Source organism: Topomyia yanbarensis, chromosome 2 (genome assembly GCF_030247195.1).
Source record: "Topomyia yanbarensis strain Yona2022 chromosome 2, ASM3024719v1, whole genome shotgun sequence".
Taxonomy (NCBI): Eukaryota; Metazoa; Arthropoda; class Insecta; order Diptera; family Culicidae; genus Topomyia; species Topomyia yanbarensis.
Window position 1 is genome coordinate 94,527,722 of NC_080671.1, and position 27,267 is coordinate 94,554,988.

Below are 27,267 nucleotides of genomic sequence, written 5' to 3' on the forward strand. Positions count from 1 at the left end.
CTTGACTGCCAATCCAAGGTTTCCTTGTATCTTCAGGACCAGTGTCTTGGTGTCCTTGTGCACATTACTCCTTTTGTCAACAAAGTCGTGCAGTTCGTCCACCAATTTTTTAGCTACTGCTATACTCGGCATGCTTGGTATTTTAAACCAGGCGCTCCCCTCCTGCTTTTGCTGCTTCTATTGAAGCTACGGCTGCGGCTGCTGGTGCGGTTGAGGCTGATCCTGGTGTTGAAGCTGCGGCAGCAGTTTCTCCTGGTCGTGATGTTGTTGCACTGGTTGGCTTTGCCGAGGCGGTGACCTCGTTAAACCGCTTTTGGCGAAGGGATTCGCCGCGTCTACTTCGTATGTGTAAGTTTCTCGGTCCATTTTATTTGGGTCCAAACTCCGGGTCGCTATCTCCACTCGTTGCATATAGTCGCCTCTCGTGATCCCATCATTATCTATACTACCAAAACAGCAGGGAGGTCATGTAAGGGTTGACACTATCCTTCATGGGGTGTAGTGTTCAGAGCCCGGATTGGCGTAAATCGGGAATGCTACAACTGAACCTAGTACCACCAACTAAATGGTGACGAGTTTTGAACGTACCTGGAGACCTGTCAGGGTTTTATTTGGACGGAGGCAACCGTGCTGTTAGCCCACTCGTCATTTCAAGTCGGTGTCATCCTTCCTTACTCAGGCAGTAGAACAGCATGCCTGTCAGCCCGAGGTCGTCGTCCAATTCGAGATCCGTGTCCTGTCCGTTGACGTTTGCCATGGCCAGTATGCCATCATCAGGATGTAACTGGCATCGATCCTGATGTGCCGGTTGGCACTCCGGTTTGGGCTAGAGTGCTTTTATTGCTAAGATCTTAGATTAATGGAATCTTGGGATCTTAGCAGAAGCAGCACAGACTCGCTTCGTCGGAGCTACTTTCGGAGTTGTGGCTTTTTTTAGAGGGCTCTGCTACCCAATCCAAACCCCACCATATCCTAGCAAAACTCCGAAGCTCGCAGTAGGGCCGGGGGGGCGGGGTTTCGTTAAGCCCCTAGACTAGACTCCTGTCCTTCCTGTCCCTGCTGCCCCCGGGAAAAAATCTGTATGTGTGTGTATGTATGTATGTGTGTATGTGTCAAAAATGTCACTCATTTTTCTCGAAAAAGGCTGGACCGATTTGCCCAATCTTAGTCTCAAATGAAGGGTACAACCTTCAAATGCTATTGTATTTTGTGTCGATTGGAATTCCTGTTCCGGAGTTACGGATTTAAGAGTGCGGCCACACAGAAATTTCCCATATAAACTATAGGAAAAATTAAAGATAGAATTTTTATTTTTGATGCCAAATGTCTTTAAGGTGCATGAAACGTCGAGATTTGATGCAAACTCGAAAAAAAATTGACGAAAATGCACTTTTTGGATTTTGGCACATTTTTGCCTTTCTCATATAGAAAGGTTATACAATCACTCTGAAAATCGTTAACCTAATCCCGGCCAATTTTTTTTTGACTTGCATGAGGTTTCAGGATTTTAACAGGGGCGTAGTTAGAGGTATACGGAAAAGGTGTTACCCCCCAGTCTACTGCTCCCTCCCCTCCCTTTAAAATCCACTTAACCACCCCTCAAACCACCACCCCATCCAGCCTTCATGCCCCCCCCCCTCAACCTCACCATCTTTAAACCACCACTATATCACAAAGCATACAAAATTAAGCTGGGGCGTCATTCGTTCGTGAGATTTTCGCCCTCCTCACACACCCACCCCCGCTTAACAAAATGAGTTAGTGAGCAGATAACATTGAACTAATGCTGATTAGGCTAATTAAGTATGATATTTTTTTGATTCAAGTGTTTCACCGTCGACACGTAGCTCATCAAGTTCGTGGTTGGCAAGCCATTGTGTATCCGCTAGGTGGATTAAAACAGGTTTTTTTCATTGTATGTTATCGAAAACTAAACCAATAAAAATCATAATCATCTTAGAATCAAATAAAACTTAGTTAGTGAGATGATATTGTCTAATTTAGCAACTCAGTATATTTTTATTAATCAAGAATCCTATTGAAAAGAGTTTGTAGTGTAACCTCCTTCATGTCAGCTCCGTACTACAGTAAAGACCCGTTTTTATCAGCCCCTTGGCGAATTTTAAGCTGATAAAACAGGGACATTGATAAAATCGGGACATACATTTTTCTATCTTTTAATAAACCGAAGCTCTTGAAATATTCTTCTTTGTTCCTTAGATAATGCTTTGCAACTTTTCTGATTATTTACTTTAAGTTCCCCTTAAGGGGGCGTGACAGCGCAAAATTAAAAAAAAAATATTTTTATTTTTGCATTTTTCGGATCTCTAAGATAAGAAATATATGTCCAAGAAAGGATTTACTCGACTTCAACTTGGTTCGTCTGCTAGAGCCCATCAAACTACCAACTATCAATATCCGTATGAAGCTGATAAAATCGGTCAAAAAGCTGATAAAATCGGGTCTCCACTGTACTTCCAATTTATCTGAAAATCCATACACTCGACCCTTGGCCTTGAACAAACGAAAACACCAACAAGTGAGCAGTCCGCTTCATTAATCTTGATAATCATTGTGATAGACTAGCAGACTAAGATTTGGCAGTAAATCTTATTGCCACTGGCACTGCTGTATTGCATTCACAGTCTGTAAGTTTACCGGCTCCTGTTACCTACAACACATGATGTAGGTACATACAACATATCTAAGTGTGTTTCTGCTGTGACCACCCCCACACACGTCGTTGCCAGAACCTAGAACCATTTCGCTTTTATTTTCGTTTGCTGATTCCACACAAAATATACCACCCACCCATGCGATCACCGAAAACCTCGCCTCCTCCTGGGGCTTGTTTCGGCAAGCGCTGAGTCAGGCGAAAATAAATATGTAGGTACCTACTTTTACTGCCTTTTTTTCTGTTACTCTAGATGCTATCAAAGGTTACCGCAGACGGACCGCAGCTGTTAGACGGATGTTATTAGATCCTTACGTGGCAGTATCAGAACGCTTGCTATGAGCTGATCCGTTCTGCCTAGTTCGGACGGAGCGAGCACTTCACTTTTACTTTCGTCGGGAGTCTGGCTAAAATCAGATTACACTGACGATGCTTCATCGATCGAAGTGGGTGTCTGAATGAGATCAGGGAAAGCAGAGTAAAATAATACGAACGATGGTTATCTTTTCGATGCCACCAAAGTTACTCCCAGTCTGGGATATTGATTAACATGCAGATTTTTTTTTTCTGGGACAAGATTATTCTTATTCAAACAATTTTTAGGGTTCGTTTACCAATACCATTCAGTACTGTCCACGGGAAACAAATCGTAATATCGAGCTGAAACCGAATCAATTTTGGAGTGATTTATTAAATAAATTTATTTGCTTGTGTTCAAATTTTTTAATGTCTTCTGTTGAACAATACTAAAAACCTCTATGAAGACTTGCTTTTATTTATTGAAAAAATGGTTATGTATAACTTGTTATTTCTTAAATTCAAATCTGTTTTGATGATGACATATTTTACTAAAAATTACACAGGAGACCTTCTATCAACCAGAACTATTACCAAGTTTATCAGGCTGTAAGGAAATGTAGAATATTTTCCATCAAAAAGATCTATCTTTAAGCCAAACACAAATGACCCAACCTAGCAACAACCCGATGGCCACGTTATTATTTGATAAACAACTCGGAAATGCTACCACTGTTCCGGAAAGCGTCCGGCAAACGGATCCAACTACTCCGTGAAAGCCGCAGATAGAGAAGAAGAATCAACAAAACCGTAACATATAACCGTCACTAGGCCGACTTCCTTCCTATTTATAAACGAGGGTTGCTTTACATCAACAAGAACCCCCATCATCAGTGCCAAAGTGTGCTTTTTTGGGTACTCCCACCGTGACGAAATGACCACCATCAGCAGCGGGATACTCTGACGATGTGGGCTAATTTATGCTGTAACTGGGTCAAACCAATAATCGTGCAGTAGCCGAATCGGCATTCGAACTCATAAATTAATCCTATAATCGTTTACATTATGAAGAAATGATGATTAGGCACATTTTTCACCACCCATGAACTACTTCCGGTTCAGAGTGCATTTACCACTGTTGATGTAAGCAACACAAACATTGCTAATTATTTTTTCTTCTTTCTTCTCTTTCAGTGACCTCAGCAGCAACAACATCTCTAGTTTACCAAATAAGTCGTTCGACATGCTACCAAAACTAGAAGAACTGTAAGTAGTCATTACCCTTCCCGCAGGATTCAAACTTCTCTTCTTTCTAGATTGGCCAAATTTCCGGCTAACAATTAATCAATTTCCCTCCCCACTCCGGATCGATCAAATAAATCGCTCTGAATAATTTAGTACGATACAAATTCCTCTGGCAAGACCAAACCAAACTGGGCTGCATCCGATAGGGAAACTATTTTCGCAATTAAAACTTTCTCATTTTCACAAGCTGACTAATTGTATTTGAACCTGTTGTGTTCGAAGCTGTGGGTGATGAACGGTCGGTCGGACTGACGGAACGCTGATCGGCAAGTTGCGTGGTTCGACATACGAAAGGAGTAACTTTTATGTCTGTTGGGATGAACTGTCTCCTACGGACGACTCACATCACAAACAAAAACATAAACAAAAACGACCGATTCGGGTGGAAGCTGTTGCATCATGCTGGGTTCGGGGATGGGGTTACTTTGATCAGTGGGTGGTAATATTTTTTTTGATTAGTTTGGTGTTGTATCAGTAATGATCGATCACGACGTACAACACCTGAAGGAGGGAAACTTTCCCGAAATTATATAAATTTCATTAATTTGTCTAGAGTTGCACAGAAATGTCTGGCTTCAACACAGGCGGTGCTAGTTTTTAGGTGAGATCGAACCCTGGTGAGTAGCGTACAAGGCAAAACATTTACCAACTACGATATGATTTTGCAAATTTGTCCGAAATTAACCAAATTTTGCGCAATTTCTGTGTATTGTTTACATCCGTTTAGTTATGTAGTCGCAGTGTAATGCCGGTCGAGATGGAAGAAAGTCAGCAAACCGTTTGCGAAATGATTTCATTTACTCACCCACGGAAAAAAGCTGTTCCCAAAATCGTGAATAAAGTGCCATGAATTCTGGAATAATCACGTTTTTACGTTACGAAAACAGGACCATGAACATAAATCATGGCTTTTATAATTATGTTCAATTTCTCTTGAGTAACGCCCGCATAACGCTTTCATTAGTGGAAATATTTATTTTTGTTTTGTGAACTTCGGTCACGATTTCCACCAAGAACTAGTTCACAATTTTATGAACATTATCTATATATATATATATATATATATATATATATATATATATATATATATATATATATATATATATATATATATATATATATATATATATATATATATATATATATATATATATATATATATATATATATATATATACATATACATATATATATATATATATATATATATATATATATATATATATATATATATATATATATATATATATATATATATATATATATATATATATATATATATATATATATATATATATATATATATATATATATATAACAGTCAATGTTTGTATGTATATGATTTATAGACTCCCAAACGGCTTAACCGATTGCCGTAAAAATTTGTACACAGTAGGCGTTTGTTATGGAGCGTGTTTGTGTGTTATTGCTTGGGGATTATCTGCCCGCCAGATGGCGCTTCCGAACAAATTTTGTTTTCCTCCTATTTCGTTCAAAGTCGCAGCAACGCGCGATGGGTATTAGCTAATTATTTATAAAACCAAAGGTTGACTCATGATTTTTTCATAGATATAGGAACACTAGTTCACAAAATCAAAATATTCTGGATATTTTTTCGTGAACTATTTCACGACATTCGTAATTTTATTCATGAATCCATTCAATCTTCGTGAACTAATTCATGATCCCTAATATATTAGTCATGATCCAATATCCGTGCTCGTGAAATGGTTCACAAAATCATCAAATATTATTCATACATTCGTGAACTGGTTCATGATTCCTAATATATTAGTTACGATCCAATATCCGTGCTCATGAAATAGTTCACGAAATCATGAAATATTATTCATGTATTCGTGAACTAGTTCAAAATATCTAGTATTATAGTCACAACTTACCATTTGTTTTCGTGAAATAGTTCATGAAATCATAAAATATTATTCATGTATTCGTGACCTGATTCATGATTACTAGTACATGGGTTACGATATATCTATTTGCGTGCTTATAATATTTAGAAGATCCGTAATCATTTACAATTTCATGCAACATGTTAATGAAATTTTTACGTGAACCGTTTCACAAAATTTGGAGTATTATTCGTGGAATCATTTTTGTTCCATGAGCTTTTTCATTAAATACCCAGCTGCTAGCGACCAGTAAAAGGTACGAGAACCTCGAACATCCATTTGATAAGATTCATTGTGATGTCCGGACAGAAAACGAAAACTGCACTGAGAACCCCAAATAGTGTGCCTGATATAGTTCATAGAACCAGATATCGCAAATGAGTCTTATTTTAATGATTCAGTTCATATTGTCACGTTATTCCGAGTAAAAAATCAGTTATTAACCAAAAAATAATAGATCACGATAAGGTGAAAAGAATTTACGAATACCATGATAAAATTGCTGATATCATGAACATTAGTTACATTACTCTTTGAAAGTAAGCTCTAAAATAAAATAATAATATAATCTCATAATAACATGAGCAGAAATTACGAAAATCGTGACTAAAATCCTGAAATCATGAACACAAATCACACAACTCGTGACAAAAATATCTAAAATCGTGACTAAGATCCTGAAATCATGAACATGAATTGTTCTATTCATGACTAAAATATCAAGATAACATGAACAGAAGTTACAAAAATCGCTACTAAGATCCTGAAAGCATGAAAACAAATCACACAACTCATGACAAAAATATTTAAAATCGTGAGAAAGATACTGAAATCGTGATCATGAATCACTCTACTCAAGACTAAAATATCACGATAACGTAAATAAAAATTACGAACACCGCGACTAAGATCTTGAAATCATGAACTTTAATCCCGTTTACGTCATGAGAATTCAAAAGAATCGCGAATAAGCTCTTGAAATCATGAACAATGTATAACTGTCGACTGTGTATTCCCAAATCATGAACAAGAATCACAACAAAAACTAAACATGTCAGGTAACAACAACAGTAACCCAACCAAACATTCTAATGTAACGCCATGTGTATATTCGGGGCGAACTGGTTTTTAGAAAACAAAAATAGTTTCATGAATACGAGGATTTTTATTCATAATTTCAGGAACTTGGTCACGGTTTTCGTAAATCATACAGTTCACGAAATCGTGACCTTTTGTTTATGAATTTATGAACGGATTTTTTTCCGCGCATGCAATCAAAATTTGCATGTCGCATCGTGCCTTGGGAGAACTGTTTCAAAGGTCCTCCAAAGGTTCCAGAACTAGATGATCGGGAACGACGCACAACAAACTGAGAAAGTGCTAATTGCTCGTTTTAATTCGTGCGTTTCGATATGGAAATTGGAAATCAGGAATCATAATGTATTAGCTCAAATGGCACGTTCCCCGTATGTAGTAGGGATTTGTGCCTTGCCGTATCTTCTCATCATTTCCCTGATAAGAAGGAAAGGAGAAGGAAAAGGAAATTAGAATGGTTTTTTTACTCATTTTAAATAGATTCGATTTTTCACGAAAAAGTTCGCCTTTTTATGTGTAAAAACCCCTTAATTTGAATATTGAAAACTCAACGTAGGGATTAGGTATTTTTTACATAGAATGTGTATGCAAAGTTTGAAAGAAATCGGTTTAGTAGGTTTTGAATGGCAGGAAACACCGCAAATTATATTTTTTCCAGAGACCTTCTACAAAAAGCTTCGTCACCGAGTCGGTTTGTCAATATTTTTGCATAGAAAAATTACAGAATGTTATTGAAATGATACACTATAATGTACAAAAGTTTTGATCAATTCGTTCTAAAAAAATCGGAAAAAAGTGTTTTTTCTTCACGCTGAAACTTTTACCCGTCCTTAAGTCAAAGATTGTTCTGATGAAAAGTCCAATAATTATTATTTGGTAATCGTCAGTAAACCCGTAGGTTGAAAATTCAAGCTCATTGAGTTTCCTCAACAAGCCGTCGGAAACCAGATTCCACAGCAAAGGTGGCAGCACGGAATCCTGAGGATAGCCAAAAATTCTCAACTTCCTTATCTCTGCCTGACTCAGTGGTGAGCGAAGAATGCGGTTACTAAGCATTGCGTTTATCCAACGTGAGATGCATCTAGATATTCTACGACCGCGCGTCGCTTGCAGAATAAATTGGTAGGACACATTGTCAAACACACCCTCAATATCTAGGAATACACCCAAGCTAGAGTGATTGAACGAGAAGGCCTTTTCAATGTTGTAAACAACATCGTGAAGAAGAGTGATCATGGATTCCCCACACTGTTGTTCCTGATGTGATCCCAAGAGACAATTCTGGTTCTATTGCACATCATCGCAAATCAGTCCCGTAAAGATAGGAAATCCCACAGTAAATGGGACAAATATGCGATCATGGGCAGCACAAGTGCATTGTAAGAGGGGCTTCAAGAGTACCATAAAACCTCAGTTGTTACTAGGGCGGATCGATTCTCCTTTACAAAGCTTTTAGAAGAAAAGAACTTAAGCTGATTGACCTTAAACTTTCGGCTTCTTCATAGTTTGAGCGCCCCCTTTGGAAATAAATCTAACAGTTTTTTTCGTCATGCTTTCGGGATATACTCGTTAGCAAGACTTCCTGATATTTTTCAAGACATATCAAATCCCTTTTTCAGCAGCACCGAAAAGATGTCTTCTCTTCCAGGCGATGTGTGTGGATCAAAGCTTTCAACTGCCCACTTCACCGATTCTGTGGCTACCAATGTGCGTGCTAACGCTCACGAGTTCGAATCAGCAGAATGAGATCTGTGAACATTGTTCAGCTCCAGACAGAGTTTGTTGTATCCACGACGTCATCCAAGTCGTCTAGTAGATATTAATTGTTGGAAAATATACATGAAATTTAATCGCCAAGTTTTACAAAAGGATGTCCCAGGTCTTAGATTTGGGATTGCGATATGATACCATATTGAGGGTGACATCAAGATGATCGAAAAATATATTTATGATCGAATAGAGACGGTTCCGTTTCATTTGGAACCTGCTATTTTCCCAGCTCATGCGAAATTCTTTCAGAGCAAAGCGTTATGTCTAACACTGCCTCTCTCTTTTCCAACTGATATGAAGATTTGTACTACTTATGAACCCCACCAGCTCAAAGCATCTCAAATGGATGTCTGAGCTACCCCAATTGATGTGATGAGCGCTTGAATCACTGCCGATAATGAGCGGTAGTCAATTTCTGCTACAATATGACACAATGCTTTGGAAATCATCAGAAGGTGATAACTCGTTATGCGGCAGAGATGCCGAGCAATATATAAACTTCTATGTTTATGTTACCAAAAGTCAGAGTATCTGTGACAGCACATATTTTGCGACTTGGGAGCTTCGATATGAGCTACGTGTTAATAGGCTTATTTGCAAAAATGCATCAACGAAGCATTTCACGGGGAATAGTCATGCATGTCTTGTTGTATACAATAAAGTCAGTGCTAAGTAGCTTTCCAATTTAGAAGTTTCCTTTATGGAAGCGTGACCTTGCTGCACGTCGATACAGATTCATAGTTAATTTGACTCAAGCTATTCTAACCATTGTTGATCAGAAAATTTTACATTTCAGCACCAAGATATATTGTACATCAACCAAAGGGTACAGCAAGTTTGGATATAAACGCACATAGCGAACCATATCATGTTTGAATGGGAGCCGATCATAATTTAATTCACGCGGTTTGCGAAAAAAATGCCACAAATTCGCATAACACATTAAGGGCAAAACCCAAAATGGTCCGTGCTCAACTAGCATATGTTAGACCCTCTAGCCATTAAGTTCTCAGTACGGAACTAAAGAAACATCAAACGCCTTCAAGCTACCTGAGGGACCATTCAAAAATTACGTAGCGCAAAAATTGGCCAATATTGCTGCCCCCTCCCCACATGTAACAAATTGTCACAGAATTCTCTATCCCCCCTCCCCTATTACGTAACAAATTCTTCGAAAAAAAATTTTTTGTTCTGTAAAAACATGTTACGTTACGATCTAGCTTACTCCCCCTCACCCATACGTCACAACATGTCACAACTTCTCGTACCCCCTCCCCCCTAAACGCGTTACGTAATTTATGAATGGTCCCTGATGACATTTGTTCTTTAGGGGGTAGGCCATTTGAATGACTGTCGATAACAACACACGACATTCGTTTGCCCCTTTGCCTTTGCTCAAGTCAAATTGTATATCTGATAGAAAGCCATTTGCATCGACGCAATAGTCGAGAGGGAAAGGTATCATTTTCTGGAATAATTTCCGAAAACAGAACAGCATCGCAATCGGTCGACTTGAGTTGTAATCGGAGCCCCCTTTTTCGATTTTGCGATGGCGATAATACTTACTAGTCTTCAAACGTGTGGGACAGAGATACCTTAAAAAACTTGTTAAATAAATTTAACAAGCGTCTCTTGACAGAATCTGGTAGATTCTTCAATTAGTTGAATTGTTTTTGTTTCATTATAAGAGAGCAAGTGAGACGAACTCAACGGGATGCGATGCGATACTCTTCTGTGCCATCCGGACGAACCCCTCTGGCGAAATTGATTATCCCACTGTTTGAATATTCCAAAATGTTGTTAGTATTGTTTTGGTCTCGCAAACGTAGTGTTGTGCCCCAAAAAGTGCGTATCGATGTTGCTCTAGTTAACCCGTCGACGAGCCGGTGTCGATAACTGCATATCTAACTCTTCATTAGCACCGCCGCCGCGCAGTAGGATACGATTACACTTCCAAGAGATGTCACTCTCGGATCTCCACCAAGGGACATTTTCTACTCTTTACAAGAAAATTTAGGAGAGGAAATGTTTCTCCTAAACTTTCAGGCACTCCAATGAATATTCCCTCTTATGGATCAGCCCTCTAAGAGAATATAGAGGTTCATTAAAGCTCGCGGCGTAGTTTTCTTTGGTATTTCAACAAAAGATAGCTTGCAACGTTCTCTGACTCTCCGACAGTCGCGCAAACAACTCCCCAAATATGCATCCGCTGTTGCTTAAAACCCGATTTCGCTAGGATTTCTGAAGGATCTGTCCACAGTAAAACGACGCGAGGGTAGACATATGCTCTGGTTTCCCAGGACATGTTCTGGTTTTTATTTAACAGTCCGGGTGTTCTGAGATGTCGTGGAAAATGCTTGATTTGTCTTGATTTTTCACTTCTAAGCATTTTTTTTTCGTGGAGTCGTCGCTTTATTCACTCTAGTTCAGGCGGCAGTTACGACCGACCGCAATCATAACAGCAACGTAAACTCACTCTCAACCAAACAAAGTCCAAAATTCTCGAATCTACCAATGGTACCAACGGATCGCAATAAAATCTATCTGGAAGCTGTTTGTATTTTTGGATGATTTCCATGAAATTCCGCCTCAAATAACACAACCGATTCTCAGTCGATCCTGCTGAAGCTAACCAGAGTTCCGGCTGTTTTAATCTCTTAATAGTGTCTCGTTATTTGTCTTTTCAACATCACTTTGACAAGAAAATCGAAATGAAAAACAGCAAAGCATTCATACGTATGTGAAATAAGAATGTGCTGCAGTCCGCTTGGCCGAAAATTTGGCTGCCGACAGATATGGGTCGTGATCAGAGATGCCAGATACATTTTTCAAATGCCTGCAATAATAATTTTAAAAGCCTGGGAAGTACCAAAAATGCCTAAGTTGATAAAAATGTAATTTGAAACTAGTGTAACCAAAAGCTTTTATTTTCAAAAATCTGTAAATATCTGCAACTAAACTAAAAAAAAACTGTAAATATCTGCAACAAAACTAACAAATCTGCAAATATCTGCGTCATCGAAAAAAATTGCAGCTAGAATTAAAAGTCTGCGAATTTGCAGACATGTCTGCAAATCTGGCATCTCTGGTCGTGATTTCGACAGCTGTCAACATTTTCAAAATGGCGCTGTCAGAATTATGCCGGTTATGGAGGGCAGATTGGCCGCACCGATTCACTTTTGCTTGTGCTTCGCCACGTTTATGTTTTAGATGTTAGATTTCAAAGGGCGATGACAGTTAAAAACACAAGGATCTATTTGGATTTAGTTTTATATGTTGTTAGAAGTACAAAATTTGTGTTCCTAGTGACTAAAGTCATATTTTATAGCAACATTTGAAAACAGAGAATATTGTAAGAACCAATCGAATCGGTTTCAGTTGCGGATCCCACACCGGGTGCTATCGATGTCGATAAAACAATGATTACTAGAGCTTCTCGGTCTTTTAATCTGTGATCCGATGGAGCTGATTCCGCTTATTGGCAACTTTCGACCATCTCTTGCCAGTGGTATTTTTTCGTCCTGCTAAACATCAACGTCCAGTCCGTAGAAAGAGGAATAAGCGAGACACCAATAACTATTGCGGAAGAACTTCATTGAACGCTGTCTCGAGCTAGTGATTATGGTTCTATGCAAGCAATATCTAATTAATAATCAACTAGATTTCACGTCTATACTTTGAACAGCGATTAACCTGCCGTATCTAATGTCCTACATAACTGGAAGTATGGAACGTCGCGCTCCAAGTGATATGATTTACACCAACCTATCTGACGCTTTCGATAGAATAAACCAAGACATAATAATCGCTAAAAAAGAAGAAATTTAGAATTAACGGTATTTTTGCAGTTTTTTTTTGTTCCTAGGTCACAGTTCAAGAGATGGATCATTGGAGTTTTCCATGCTCCCACATTTACTTCCACGTCAATAATAGCCCAGGGAAGCCACTTGGGACCATTGATGTTTCTGCTTTACTTCAATGACGTGTACTTGGCGCTGAAAACTTCGCAAACGATCTCAAAACATTGCGACTCATCCGCTCAATTAAGTATTGCAGATTACTCCAACAACAGTTTGAAACGTTCGATGAATGTGGTGTTGGAAGACCCGCGTATATTTAAATTTCGAAGAAGTGTTCCGCGATCGAATTTTTACGAGAGACATTTTAGCAGAGATACGGATCGTGCAAGACCTGAGATTTTTTATGACCGCCGCCGGTAACCTGGGGAGTATTTTGCTAGGCGTTAGAGCGAGATCGAATGATTAGGGTGGTGGAGTCGATATTCGTCGACGACAAATAACAGACTTCTGAGACAACTTCAAAGATTTTGATACCTATATTGCCAGGATTTTATCAAAATTTGCAAATCATTTCCTGGCAATGTAACATTCTTCCAAACATTCGGAAGCAACTAGACGCATTCACCCGTTTCATTTTCACTCATTCTAAAATAGGATAAGTTTCGTAATCGAAAACGTCCAAAAATGTCCAAATCGGTTGAAAAATGGCATAGTTATGAACTTTTTAATTGACGGGTTCCCGGGTACCCTTGTCGACCGGTTAAAGGTGTGTCTTGTCGAAAACACAAAGGTTAAAACAGCCAGCTCAAGCTGTAGTAGAATATTTTTATGTTAAACTCTTATTGATGACCACGCCATCCTTCTCGACTTCACGAGCGGGGTGTGAACTCACCAGCTCTTCTTGAAGATTTTATGGCAAGCAATTTTCCCGAGCTAAACTTTGATGTTTCTGTCATAAATGAAAGGTGGAATACTTAATATGTTTTAAATTTAATTTTATCTGTTACAGGGTCCAATGCTGCCGATTTGCAAGGACCATTGCAAGTTACTTTGGATAATTTGTCTACTTGGGCTCTCCAGCTGAGTATCGAGTTCTTCAGGGAGAAAACTGAATTGGTTGTCTTTTCTGGGAAGCGTGAGCCGGCGGAACTCCAATGTAACGATCAATCAGGTTTTCACATTTAAATATCTCGGGGTCTGGTTCGACTCTAAAGGTACCTGGGGATGTCACATTAGGTATCTGAAACAGAAATGCCAACAAAGGATCAATTTTCTCCGAACAATAACTGGAACATGGTGGGGTGCCCACCCAGGAGACCTGATCAGGTTGTACCAAACAACGATATTGTCGGTGATGGAGTACGGGTGTTTCTGTTTCCGCTCCGCTGCGAACATACACTTCATCAAACAGCAAAGAATCCAGTATCGTTGCTTGCGCATTGCCTTGGGTTGCATGCACTCGACCCATACGATGAGTCTCGAAGTGCTGGCGGGCGTTCTTCCGCTAAAAAATCGATTTTGGGAACTCTCATATCGATCGCTCATCCGATGCGACATTCTGAACCCGTTGGTGATTCAAAATTTCGTGAGGCTCGTCGAGCTTAATTCTCAAACCCGTTTTATGCCCTTGTACTTCGACTACATGACACAGAGCATCAATCCTTCTTCGTACAATCCCAACCGTGTCCGTCTCCTAGATACTTCTGATTCTACTGTATTCTTCGATACATCCATGAAGGAAGAGATTCGTGGAATCCCGGACCGTATACGCCCGCAAGTGATCCCCAATATATTTTATAATAAATTCCGAGAAGTCGACTGCAACAAAATGTTTTGCACTGACGGATCAAATCTCGATGGGTCCACTGGCTTCGGTATCTTCAACAACACTATCACCGCTTCATTCAAGCTCAATGATCCCGCTTCAGCTTACTTCGCAGAGTTAGCTGCAATTCAGTACACCCTTGGGATCATCGACACTCTGCCCACAGATCACTATTTCATAATTTCGGACAGCCTCAGCTCTATCGAGGCTCTTCGTGCGATGAAGCCCAAAAAGCAATTCCCATATTTCCTGAGGAAGATACGGGAGTCCTTGTGTACGTTATCTGAACAATCTTATATGGTGAACTTGGACGATGGCTACATTCCATTATCCCAAAGGTATCAACGAAGCCTTGGTTCAGGCGGATGGATGTGGGTCGGGACTTTATTCGTGTAATGTCCCGACTTATGTCCAACCACTACACCTTGGATGCGCATTTGCGGCGTATTGGGCTTGCGGAGAGTAGTCTGTGCGCTTGTGACGAGGGCTATCACGACATCGAGCACGTTGTCTGGGTATTTGGACGCCAGGTCTCAGTTAAAGGACTCCCTTCGGGCCCGAGGTAGACCACCCAATGTCCCAGTGCGAGATATGCTGGCAAATCGAGATCTTCCCTATATGTCCCTTATTTATACTTTCATGAAAACGATAAATATCCCAATTTAGCCTCTCTTTTATTTCTCGTTTTTAGAAATTTCCTCTTGCCTTGTGGAACCGATCAGTTCCAGAGTGCCGATATGTAACGCCTGCATAGATGATGATGATGATGATGGTCCCACCTCATACCCCCACAAAGGTGTGAGCTGAACGATTTATCTAGAAGATAATTGATATTTTAAATCATGACAAGACCACTTAACAAAAAAAAACGGACTGGTTCAATTTACAGACATAGCCTTTCCATCAAAAGAACGTAACCAGATATATTTCGAATATTCCATCAACAACCAGGGTCCATCAAGAAAATTTCCATTCCGGAAAGATACTTGATAGAATCGGGAATTGAACCCAATAGCTTCCATTTCTGATAATTCTCTGTAAGACTCCTCCCGCCTGACCAAGACATCGGTACTACCACCTGCTAAGGTGAGAAATTACGAGCCTAGTGGCAGTGCAGAGTCTAATCGAGTTATATCATCCACATCAGGCCCCTTTATTGAAAGTTGCGTACCACTAACCCAAGGCAATCCAGGGATATTCCTTTCCGGGAATACCCTGGATTGATCAGGAATTGAACCCGATATCTTGTTTTATCAGACGAAGTCACCAAGCCCCCCACTCAACGAACCAACTCCGTTATTGCCGCTATGGCAGCAATAACCGAGATTAACTCTATTGTCGAGCAAAGCCAGCAAAGCCACTCCATCATCAAATCAGACCCTGATCACAACAAAAGTCTAAAAGCTTCAATTCAACCCGATGAGCTCTTAGTACTGGTCACCATGTTCGATTTCAAGTTAGTCTCTATCTGCTTATCGCGCGCGTGGCTCAGACTTCTGTAGACATCTCATTATTTTTTAAAAACTATAATAAACAATTAACAAAAATCCATCATCATCATAGCGAATATAATAAATTAGTGTGACTAAATGCAAATAATAGAAGAGAAAAAAAATATACAATCTTCGTGGTATTACATAGTTATTCAAATAACTCCAAAATATAAAAATTCAAAAAATCTGTCTACAAAGCAGATTTTACGTGTGGAATACATAGTGTTTTGAACTCGGCTAATGTTGCCGCACGATTAATATGTTTAGAAGGAAACTGAAGCGAGAGCGTCTCGAGGTCCGATGACTTTTGAAGGATTCCTCGCGGGTCCGAAGAATACCATCCGCCAATCCGGTACTCGACGACTTACTAGACTGAGGCGCTAATTTGTTTCGCTGATCTCCCGTTTGCCTGAAAGTTGCAAGTTTTGCTCTTCTTTCCCTGTCACCATCCAACTGCTGCTACATTGATGTGGAAATAAGCCCCCCTCTGAATATCTTGACCAAGCATAAGTCTTCGTTAAAAAATCAAATTTGTATTCTGTATTCCTAGTTTTAAGATAGCTGTAATTTTTACTCTTTATTGAAACTTATGTCCTCCATCTTGTAAATAGAATTGTATCCCTAGTTTTAAAATATCTGTGAAATTTCCCATAAATATTTTACCCCCTTATTTGTGTACCAAACTATATTGTTAGTTTTAAGATAACTGTAAAATATTTCGTAAAATACTATTTTCCCTCTTGTGTATCAAACTAAATCCCTTGTTTTAAAATTTTCCATAAAAAGCTCTTTTGCCCCTCTCTTGTATATAAAATCTTATTTCTAGTCTTAAGATAGCTGTAATTTTTTCTCTTTTATAAAAAAACTATTTTAACATAAACTCCCAGAATATTCACCACTTTCAAAGCATGAGCCATATCAGGGAAAAGGTTGCGAAAATTTAAAATGTATTTTTTTAACCAAGAATAAAATAAATTGTATGAGAAAGTCTCCATTCTTGTAGTAAGGGGCTTGTTCAGCTTATGGGACCTTTACTCATCACTGGCAGATGTTGAACTAAATGTTATCTATATTGAGATGGTGTCATGGAATCTAATATTTCTAAAATTTTGAATTTTAAAAACAATAATAATTCTAAAGATTTCTTTTAGACAAATGTATCTAACAATCAATATTTTCTCCGTTTCCCTTTTCCAGAATCCTCACCAACAATAGGATAGATCAAATCGAAACCGAAGCTTTCTTCGGTTTGTCGAGCTTGAAAAAGCTGGTGCTCCAAAACTGCGGCCTCGCACGCATCCCGTCGGAAGCCCTGCGACGAGTTCGCACCATTTCCTCCCTGTAAGTGATGACAGGCACACTGGTTGCCACGAATCGACTCACACTGAGACCGGAAAACGGTTCGATAGCCACCGGCCAATTGCCCCGCTCATACTAAGCTTGACCTTTCCATTAACGGTTTTTTTTCTCTTCTTTTATTATCCGCGCCGACAGCCAGCTGGACAGCAACCTGATAGACGGGGTGGAAAACGTAACCTTTCGTGGGTTCCACTATTTGAAGAGTTTGAGACTGGAAGGCAATCTGCTGCAACGGATCCCGACGGAGGCGTTGATCGGATTGAGATCACTAGAAGCTTTGTGAGTGGCAGTTTTATGTATTTTTTTTTTATTTTTCGACAGCGACAGTGTCCTGTGTTTTTTTTTGTTTCATGAATTATGCAATCGGCGTTGAAAATAATGTCCGCTGAAATTCTTTCAAATGAGGCCAGTATCGTATTTTGTGTGTGTTTTCTTTGAACAAACATCAAGGATAAATTGTTTCTTTTCTATATTCTTTTGTGCGATGTTTGCCTAAAAGACAAATATATAGCACAAGAGTGTCACGTAATTTGTGCTCGCATAATGTACGGATCTATGTTGGATTTGGCACCATGCCCAAAAGAAGAGAAGAAATTTATTTTCCGTAAACAGGGAATGGAAACGTGACAGTATCGGGGCATATGAGTGACGGTTACTGATAGAAACAATTTCGATACTCTTGGCACCATTTCTATATTCGAATAAAAACAGACATAATTCATTTCTTTGAATTATGATGACATCATGGATTTAATTCTGAGTTTTTCTATGTTTATCAAACAGGTCAGTATGAACTAGACTAATTCTCCTTCTCTTTTTTCCGTTACAGAAATTTAGGAAATAATTTAATAAGTATTATTAAGACAGGAGATTTTCCACTTTTGGAGAATTTACATATTTTGTAAGTATATTTCGAAATCAATCCTACCACCCTAATAAATATTCAACCCAACTCATCAACAAATCTGAAAACAAATTCCCAAAATACTGATCGAAGTCCTGTTTATTCAATTCATTTCCAGATTAGTCAAGAGGAATCAAATAAGTGAAATAACTTCCGGTGCTTTAACCAATTTAACTCGTTTAAAAGTTCTGTGAGTATCGTTTTCCTGCATGGAACCGTATCCGTATCGTAGGCAAGCAAGCAGCGCTAAGTTTGCTGCATTTCCGATCTAAAATCAACAGCTCCGTGCTCCGGGAGCGACCTTAGCTCGAATGGAAATCCTTTCATCCTTGCGATAAATGTGCCATGAAAGTGTGCTACAGCAGAGCTTTCTGCACTGAATGAATCAGGATGGGTCTGTGTGTATGTGCGTGTGTGAGAGTGTGGATCCTTAACGAATTCCGCCCCCTCCAGAGCTGGTGTGCAGTTGCTTTTAGAAAGTTAATACGATTATAACTTCCACGACCTTCGCCGGAAACTTCCTGGTTGGTGGAAGTTTTTTTTTCTCGCCTCTCCCGACAACAATGAAATTGTATTTTGATATTATTCTTCATTTTTGTTGCATGCTATACCCCATCCCCTCCCGGATCCGGCAGAGAATTAGATGATAATGTGTTAAGTTCAGTGCCTGTTGGCTTGGAAAACCTCGGGATGCTGCAAGAACTGTAAGTATGAACTTTTACAGCAAATTGTTTCTTTCATTGCTGAGGAAGACAACTAGTGGGTATTTTACTACAACTATATAAATCGTTGACGTTCGTTGGTTCAAATATATTAACTCTATTAATGAGTGTGTTTCATTCTTTTGTTAGTTGTTTTCCTGAACTTGATATACGATTACCTGAGGCTGAGATATTAGATACAGAATACGTCATCTTAAATGTCGCTATAGCTACCTCTACCTGGATTCAAACACTGCGTGTGGGTTCGCGCCGGTCGAAAATATCATTCGACTAAGGCAATGCCTCAAGGGGCCTTGCACTAATTACGTAAGGCTTTTTTAGAGTTTTTCAACCTCCCCCTCGCCCCAGATAAGAGTTCGTAAGATTTAGGTGAACTCCCCCTCCCCCTATATAAGGTCTTATCCTGATTAGCGTAATTAAACAATCGAATTGTTAATTCATCAAATAATAAGATAGCGAAAACGATATGTATAGAACAGGCCCGTGCGCAAGAGGAGGGTTTTAGGGGTTCAAACCCTTCTCATTGGGGTTTTGAATTACTTTCAAAATATTATAAACTTCCTGTTCAGGGATGAAATTATACAGCGAGCCGTGTCATTCGAGTTCGGTCACTCTAGAAACAAGTCGTTGAAAAAAACAAGGAAGAAACCTCGCGAAGGATGCTGGTAAGGGGTGTACGTTATGTTGGTCGGCATCTCTGGATCGGTTCATGTTTCGGCATGTTTCCATATTAGCACTAGTTGTGAGCAGATTAGCTTCACAGCAAAGGTCGGTCAGCGGACTAGCAAAGTGATCTAAGGAAAAAGCATGATGTCAGAGAAAATCAAGATATCGCTATTATTATTTATTGCCGATAATCTCTCCATCGGAGTGACTGACAGCTAAATGGCCCGCGAAAATGGTCATCGGTATCGGGAGGAATACCGCCGCCGAAAAATTCTCAGCAACAGCTAGTAAATAAATAGGAACGACTAACGCCAAGAAGGATAAGAAACCCTGCGAAGGTGGTTGTAAAGAGATGTAAATCATTACGGTCGACATCTCTGGATCGGCTCATGTCTCAACAGATGACGACATTTGCAGCAGATCTGAGCAGGTCAGATATACCGAGAAGGTTGGACAGCAAACAAGAAAAAGCATCAATGGAAAAAAAACATAAACGATTAACACAAAATAAAAAGTGCATGAGTACAATCCTCACTGAAGTAGTGCCTACACGGAAAAAATCCGATCACAAATCCATGAAAAAATGATCGCTATTTCGTGAACTGAACGATTTACGAAAACCGTGACCAAGTTCCTGAAATTATGAGTAATAAACCTCGTTTCCATGAAACAATTTGTGTTTCCACAAAACTAGATCGTCCCGACATGGCGTTACATTCAAATGTTTGGTTGGGTTACTGTTGTTCGCTGGACATGTTCAGATTTTGTTATGAGTCTTGTTCATAATTTGGGAATACACATCCGACAGTCAAGCGATTTTGATGATTTCCGGAGCTAATTCCCGATTTTTGTGATTTCGTATGACGTTACCGTGCTATTTTTTCATGAATTTTGGCATGATTCATGAAATTTTTATGCCATGGTAGCAGGATCTTTGTCGCGATTTTCGTAATTTCTATTCACGTTATCGTGAGATTTCAGTCATGAGTAAAGTGATTCATGCTCATAATTTTAGGATCCTAGTCACGATTTTGAATATTTTACTAACGAGTAATGTGATTTATGTCCATGACTGCAGGAACTTTGTCATGGTTTTCATAATTTCTGTTCATGTTGTAATATTTTAGTCACGAGTAGGGATTCATTTTTATTTATGTTCATGATTTCAGGATCTTAGTGACAATTTTTGCTATATTTGTCACGAGTTGTGTGATTTATGATTATAATTTCAGGACCTTTGTCACGATTTTTGTAATTTCTGTTTATCTTATCGTGATATTTTATTCTAGAGCTTACTTTCAAATTTGACACGTGGAGTAATGGGACATGATATCAGCAGTTTCATCGTGGTATTCGTAATTTCTTTTCGCCTTGTCGCGATCTATTATTTTTTGGTTACTATCGGTTTTTTACTCGTTGTAACGTGATACGGTGAACTGGACCATAAAAGTGTGACTGGTTCGCGGTATCTTGTTCTGTAAACTATATATCACGAAAACAATTTGTGGCGCTCAGCGCAGTTTCAGTTTTTTATCCAGACATCACACTGCACGGTATCAAATGAATAACGATGTTCGAGGTCCTAATATTTTTTTTTGTATCTACAGCTTGTATCTATTCTTGGTCGCTAGCAGCTGGATATTTCATGAAAAGTGCACGGAACAAGAATGATTCCACGACTAATACTCCAAATTTTGTGAAATTAATTCACGTAAAAATTTCATTATACTAGAAATCATGAACCACGAATACATGAGTAATATGTAATGAACTTGGGAACCATTTCACGGGCACGGATATTGGATCGTGAGTAATATACTAGGCTTTACACCAACCGACATAACCCAACAAAATGAGCCGGATGAACTTCGTTTGACAATTCTCGGTGGTTTGTTTACACGGAAGTTACGTGAGTTCGAATGTAACAGATGAGCACCCGTTGCACTCGCACTCACGCAACTGACAAAGTAAACAAACCACCGAGAATTGTCAAATATGAACTTCATTCATCATGAGTTCATTCGTGTCGTCATCTTGTAGAACTCGATTAGGAATCATGAACCTATTTACGATTACATGAATAATATTTGATGGATTTGTAAACTATTTCACAAGCACGAATGGTAACTTGTGACTATTGTACTAGATAAAATGATCTAGTTCACGACATGAATAACATTTTATAATTTTGTGATTTATTTCACGGGTACGCATGGTCAGTCGTGACTATTATACCAGGAATCATGAACGAGTTCTCGAATACATGAATAACATTTCATGATATTGTGAACTGTTTTAGGAGTGCGAATGGTAAGTCTTGACTAATATATTAGGCATCACGAATTAGTTCACGAGGATTGAATGGATTCATGAATAAAATTCCGAATTTCGTGAAATAGATCACGAGAAAATATCCACAATGTTTTGATTTTGCGAACTAATGTGCCTAAATCTATGAATAACATCATGAGTCAACTGAGTTTAATGATCATAAAGTTGTTAACTAGTTCACGTACAGATATTCGATTTGGTAATGACAAGGAAACCGTGACTGAATTTCACAAAACAAAAACAAATATTTACACTATTTCCGCGTTATAAGGGCGTCACTAAAGCGAAATTGAACATAATTATAAAATACATGATTTTTGTTCATAGTTTTGTTTTCGTAGCGTAATAACGTAAATATTACAGAATTCATGGTACTTAATTGACGATTTTAGGAACAATGTTTATACGGTTTAACGGTAGCGCCGGATGGATGAGGATGGCAAGATACAGAAGGTTGTTTGGTCGGTAGGATTAACTACTTCAAACCAATCAGACACTACCGTTAACCAATTCAATTCCTTCTCGATAATAGACATTTACCCCAATTTGTTGAGCTGAGTCGATTGGTACACAATATTCGGCCTTCCAGGTCTCATAAAAAGTCGTCAAAGTTTACCCTTTCTTTTATAAGAAACGTAGAAAAATCAAAACCCTCCCCATGAGCATTTTCTGCGCACGGGTCTGGTATAGAATTATTACAAAAAACTCAAGACAAAATTTAACTGTAATCATGTGCAGAATTTTAATTGCATGCCAATCTCGTCCAGTAGAAAGAATAACTGTTGTCAGATTTTCAGTAATTCCAATTTGGTCCACATGATCTGCTTTGCTATATTCCACTTTTTTTTGTTGGAGACGAACCACTGCGACCAGTATTTAGATCTATGTGCTATATTCCACTTGCTTTGAATCTATTTTCTTGTGATGTAGAATTTAAAAGAGTTTATAACCTCTTCTGGCATGAATTTATTCTGAGTTCCAGCTGTGACGCGTATCGTACGCATAGCTCCGAGTTAACCATCTTCAAATTTTCTTGAATTAAAATACAGTTCACACTCTGGAAATATTCGACATTCAAGATCTTTGACAATCGCATGTTAGAACATTTTCCAGATACCTTGCGGGTTTGAATCGAACGTTTGAAAAGAACTAAGTGGCTCTAACAACGCGAAGGGTATCAATACTTCGTAACTTGTCAGGCATATTGTGACTCCAGTTCCCGAACAAAACAATGTACAACCAAGAGCCAAAAAATTACTCATATTGTTTGATATACAAGGATTATATGGTACAAATGAAAATAGTTCCCTTTTCTTATTAAAAAGAATATTTTCCTTATGGATTTAATTTTTTAAACTTGTTTTATGATATCACGTAAGAAAGGACAAACCCTCCCCCCCCCTCAGATAAGAATTTGTAAGATATTTTGAAACTCCCCCTCCCCCCATATGTCCTTACGTAATTAATGTATGACCCCCAAGGGTCTGGCACGAGATGCGGTGGTGACTAAGCTGATGTTCCCGCAGGCTGTGACATCGATAATAGAAACCCTCAGGAGGTTGTACGGAAGGCCGGAATTGCTTGTGAAAAATTTGCTTGGGAAAGTTCGACGCTCGGAAGCGCCGAAGCCAGAGCGACTAGACAGCCTTTTCAATTATGGAATGGCAGTTCAACAATTATGTGACCATCTCGAAGTGGCAAACCTACGAGGGCACCTGACAAATCCGACGCTGCTAGAAGAACTGGTGGATAAGTTGCAGACCGCGATCAAGCTCGATTGGGTCCGGTACAGGCGGAAGTACAGTCGCTGAAGGAGTTCGGCGAATTCATGGATAGATTGGTGGTAGATGCTAGCGAGGTCACAACACTCGTACATACAAAGAATGAGAGTGGTTACTTCGATAGAGTGAAACTGAACCAAAAGGCTCACATCCACACGCACGACGGTAGTCCCGGTACGGATAATACTCCACCCCCGAAGCCATGCCCGATTTGCTCGAGTACGCAACTGCGATGAGTTCAAGCAAATGAGCCTTGCAGCGCGTTTGAGAATGGTGGAAGAAAACAGGCTTTGCGGTAGGTACCTTTTCGACCACGGTAACTGCCCGTGCAAATCAAGGTTTTACTGCAATATTGGGAATTGCCATGGGCGGCATCATCCATTGCTACACCGCGAAGAAGCAGAGATTGTGGTGAAAGCTGGCTGTAAGGCGCATCAGATTTCGATGGCGAACGTTCTATTTCGTGTTGTACCAATCACGTTGTTGAACGGTTCGTGAAGCGTTGACACATTTGCGTTCGTCTTCTCACACTCTGATGGATTCCAGTGTGACACGCAGTCTCGGAGCTGGGGGTGTTCTAGAACCATTGGAGTTGATGTGGACTTCGAACGTGATTCGCAAAAAGAGGTCGTCAGAGCGAGTTGACTTAATGATTTCAGCCAGAGGAGGAGTTGAGCGGCACAAACTTTTAGCCATGCGCACATTTTGTGCAATAAATTTGCCGAAGTAAAACTTGCGGCTAAATGAAATAACCAAGCAATTCAAACACCTTAAGGACGTCCCCGTGGTGTCGTTTGAGGACGCGGAACCAAAAATACTAATAGGTTTGCGTAATATTGATCTGTTTCCACCTATCGAGAGCTGTGTAGGACAACCAGGCGAGCCAATTTCCGTAAAGAGTGCTCTTGGCTGGACTATCCATGGACCGTGCGGAGAATGAAATGACTCATGTATGTTCCTGGGACATCACAGTCATAATTCCAGACATGAGCATGAGCTGGACGAAACGATCCGTCAACAATTTATCCTGGAAGATGCCGGAATTGATGTTTATGTTTATTTTTTTTTTTTCAATTCGTTTATTTGATAAGGCAGGTTTGCGTTAGCTTAAAGGTGCCAATTTTGTTTTGTTTTACATTTTAAATTACTTAAAACTAGGGGCTTACATATTGATTTTTGAAATTAAACTAAGGCTAATTTATAGCTATACATATACACAAGGGGGTAGTATAATTTTCGTAAGATTAGAGGGGTCATTTAGTTTTTATGGCATTACGGTTTGACATTTTTAGCAATGAGATTATTGGAGCAAATAATGTTTAACTAAGGGGGAAAATTTTTACGACTATCTTAAAAGTAGAAATAATTAGAGGGCGTGATTAAATTTTGTAAAGATTCGGAGACATTAATTAGAGTTATTTTATTTGGTAGTAGAGTTGGGCATTTTCAACGAGATCATATAATATAATAGTTAAAACTAGAAAAGGCAAGAAGAGCTAAATGCTTCATGAAGATATTTGGGGGGGGGGGGGGGGGGAAGGGGTGTTACTTCTGTGTATAAGAGTCAGGGGAAGTAGGGTGGACAAACATGGCAGGGGGAGAACATTATTTCAGTTTCAGACTTCGGGAGATCAACGGATGGATTACAGAATCAGGGTGGTCTTCATCAGGAAGAATCATGTACTGGGACGCCGGGTGGTCGTTCTCGAGATGGCAGGGGTTTCTCCAGACGATTTCGTAGTGCGGCTCAGATGTTGATCGGCTACATTTCGAGTTGTGCGTGTGATGTTCGTGCTTTAGGTCCCGTGTTTGTTGGCTCATTCGACAGGGATGTTTTGTGTCGCCTTGGAGTCGCATCAAACCATCGTGGGTGTATGGTACAGGTGGAAGAGAGCGCTTCTGAGAATGATAAGGAAAAAGGGGCAGTTAAAGTTGGATATTGATGGTTTTTATGAAGGTGTATATAAGGGACATATAGAGGACATCGCGGCTTGCCAACACATCTCGAACCGGGACGTTGGGTGGTCTTCCTCGGGCCCGGAGGGTGTCCATAAGCCGAGACCTGGCGGAACTGTACTCGGTGCACGCCCAGACTATGTGCTCTATATCGTGATAACCGTCGCCACAAGCGCAGATACCACTCTCCACGAGCCCAATACGTCGGAGATGTGCATCCAGCGTGTAATGGTTCGCCATGAGTCGGGACATCACACGAATGAAGTCACGACCCACATCCATCCCCTTGAACCAAGGTTTCGTCGATACCTTAGGGACTATCGAATGTAGCCACCTTCCTAGCTCCCCATTGCTCCACGAGGTTTGCCAACTTTCGAGGGTTCTCTGATGAGTAATACTGAAAAATTCGTGGAAGCAAATTGGTCTTTCAAAAACGTCACCTTCAATGGCACCCACCTTAGCTAAGGAGTCCGCCTTCTCATTGCCCGGAATGGAGCAATGAGAAGGGACCCACACCAAGGTAATCTGGAAAGATTTGTCAGATAAAGCACTCAGTAGCTCCCGTATTTTCCCCAAAAAATACGAGGAATGCTTTCCATGTTTCATCGAGCGAATAGCGTCAATAGAACTCAGACTATCCGAGACGATGAAGTAATGGTCTGCGGGTAATGTGTCAATGACTCCAAGGGTATACTGAATAGCAGCTAGTTCTGCGGCGTAAACTGAAGCAGGGTCACTGAGTTTGTAGGAGGCGGTGAACTTTTGATTGAAAATACCGAAGCCAGTGGACCCTTCGAGGTTTGATCCGTCAGTATAAAACATCTTAGAACAGTCGACTTCTCGGAATTTATTATAAAAAATATTTGGAACCACTTGTGGGCGTATATGGTCCGGAATTCCAATAATCTCATCTTTCATGGATGTGTCGAAGAAAACAGTAGATTCAGAAGTATTTATGAAATGCACACGGTTGGGATTGTAAGAAGAAGGATTAATATTTTGCGCCATGTAGTCAAAGTACAGGGACATAAAACGGGTCTGAGAATTGAGCTCAACAAGCCTTTCGAAATTTTCAATCACCAACGGGTTCAAGATATCGCATCGAATGAGCAATCGATATGAGAGTTCCCAAAATCGATTTTTCAGCGGGAGAACGCCCGACAGGACTTCGAGACTCATCGTATGGGTCGACTGCATGCACCCTAAGGCGATACGCAAACAACGATACTGAATTCTTTCGAGTTTGATGAAATGTATGTTCGCGGCGGATCGAAAGCAGAAGCATCCGTATTCCAGTACCGACAGTATCGTTGTTTGATACAACCTAATTAGGTCTCCTGGGTGGGCACCCCACCACGTTCCGGTTATTGTACGAA

At 39.7% G+C, this 27,267-nt stretch overlaps 1 protein-coding gene across 2 annotated transcripts in view; it reads left to right on the plus strand.

Moving 5' to 3' along the window:
• Positions 1-27,267, plus strand: part of LOC131678865 (follicle-stimulating hormone receptor-like) — a 497,363-nt gene that overhangs the window by 426,086 nt on the left and 44,010 nt on the right. For both annotated transcript variants that reach the window (XM_058959280.1, XM_058959281.1), the window contains 6 exons: positions 4,166-4,237; positions 17,370-17,513; positions 17,667-17,810; positions 18,361-18,432; positions 18,554-18,625; positions 19,071-19,139. In XM_058959280.1, coding sequence (XP_058815263.1) covers positions 4,166-4,237; positions 17,370-17,513; positions 17,667-17,810; positions 18,361-18,432; positions 18,554-18,625; positions 19,071-19,139 — 573 coding nt within the window. The remainder of the gene's footprint in view (positions 1-4,165; positions 4,238-17,369; positions 17,514-17,666; positions 17,811-18,360; positions 18,433-18,553; positions 18,626-19,070; positions 19,140-27,267) is intronic.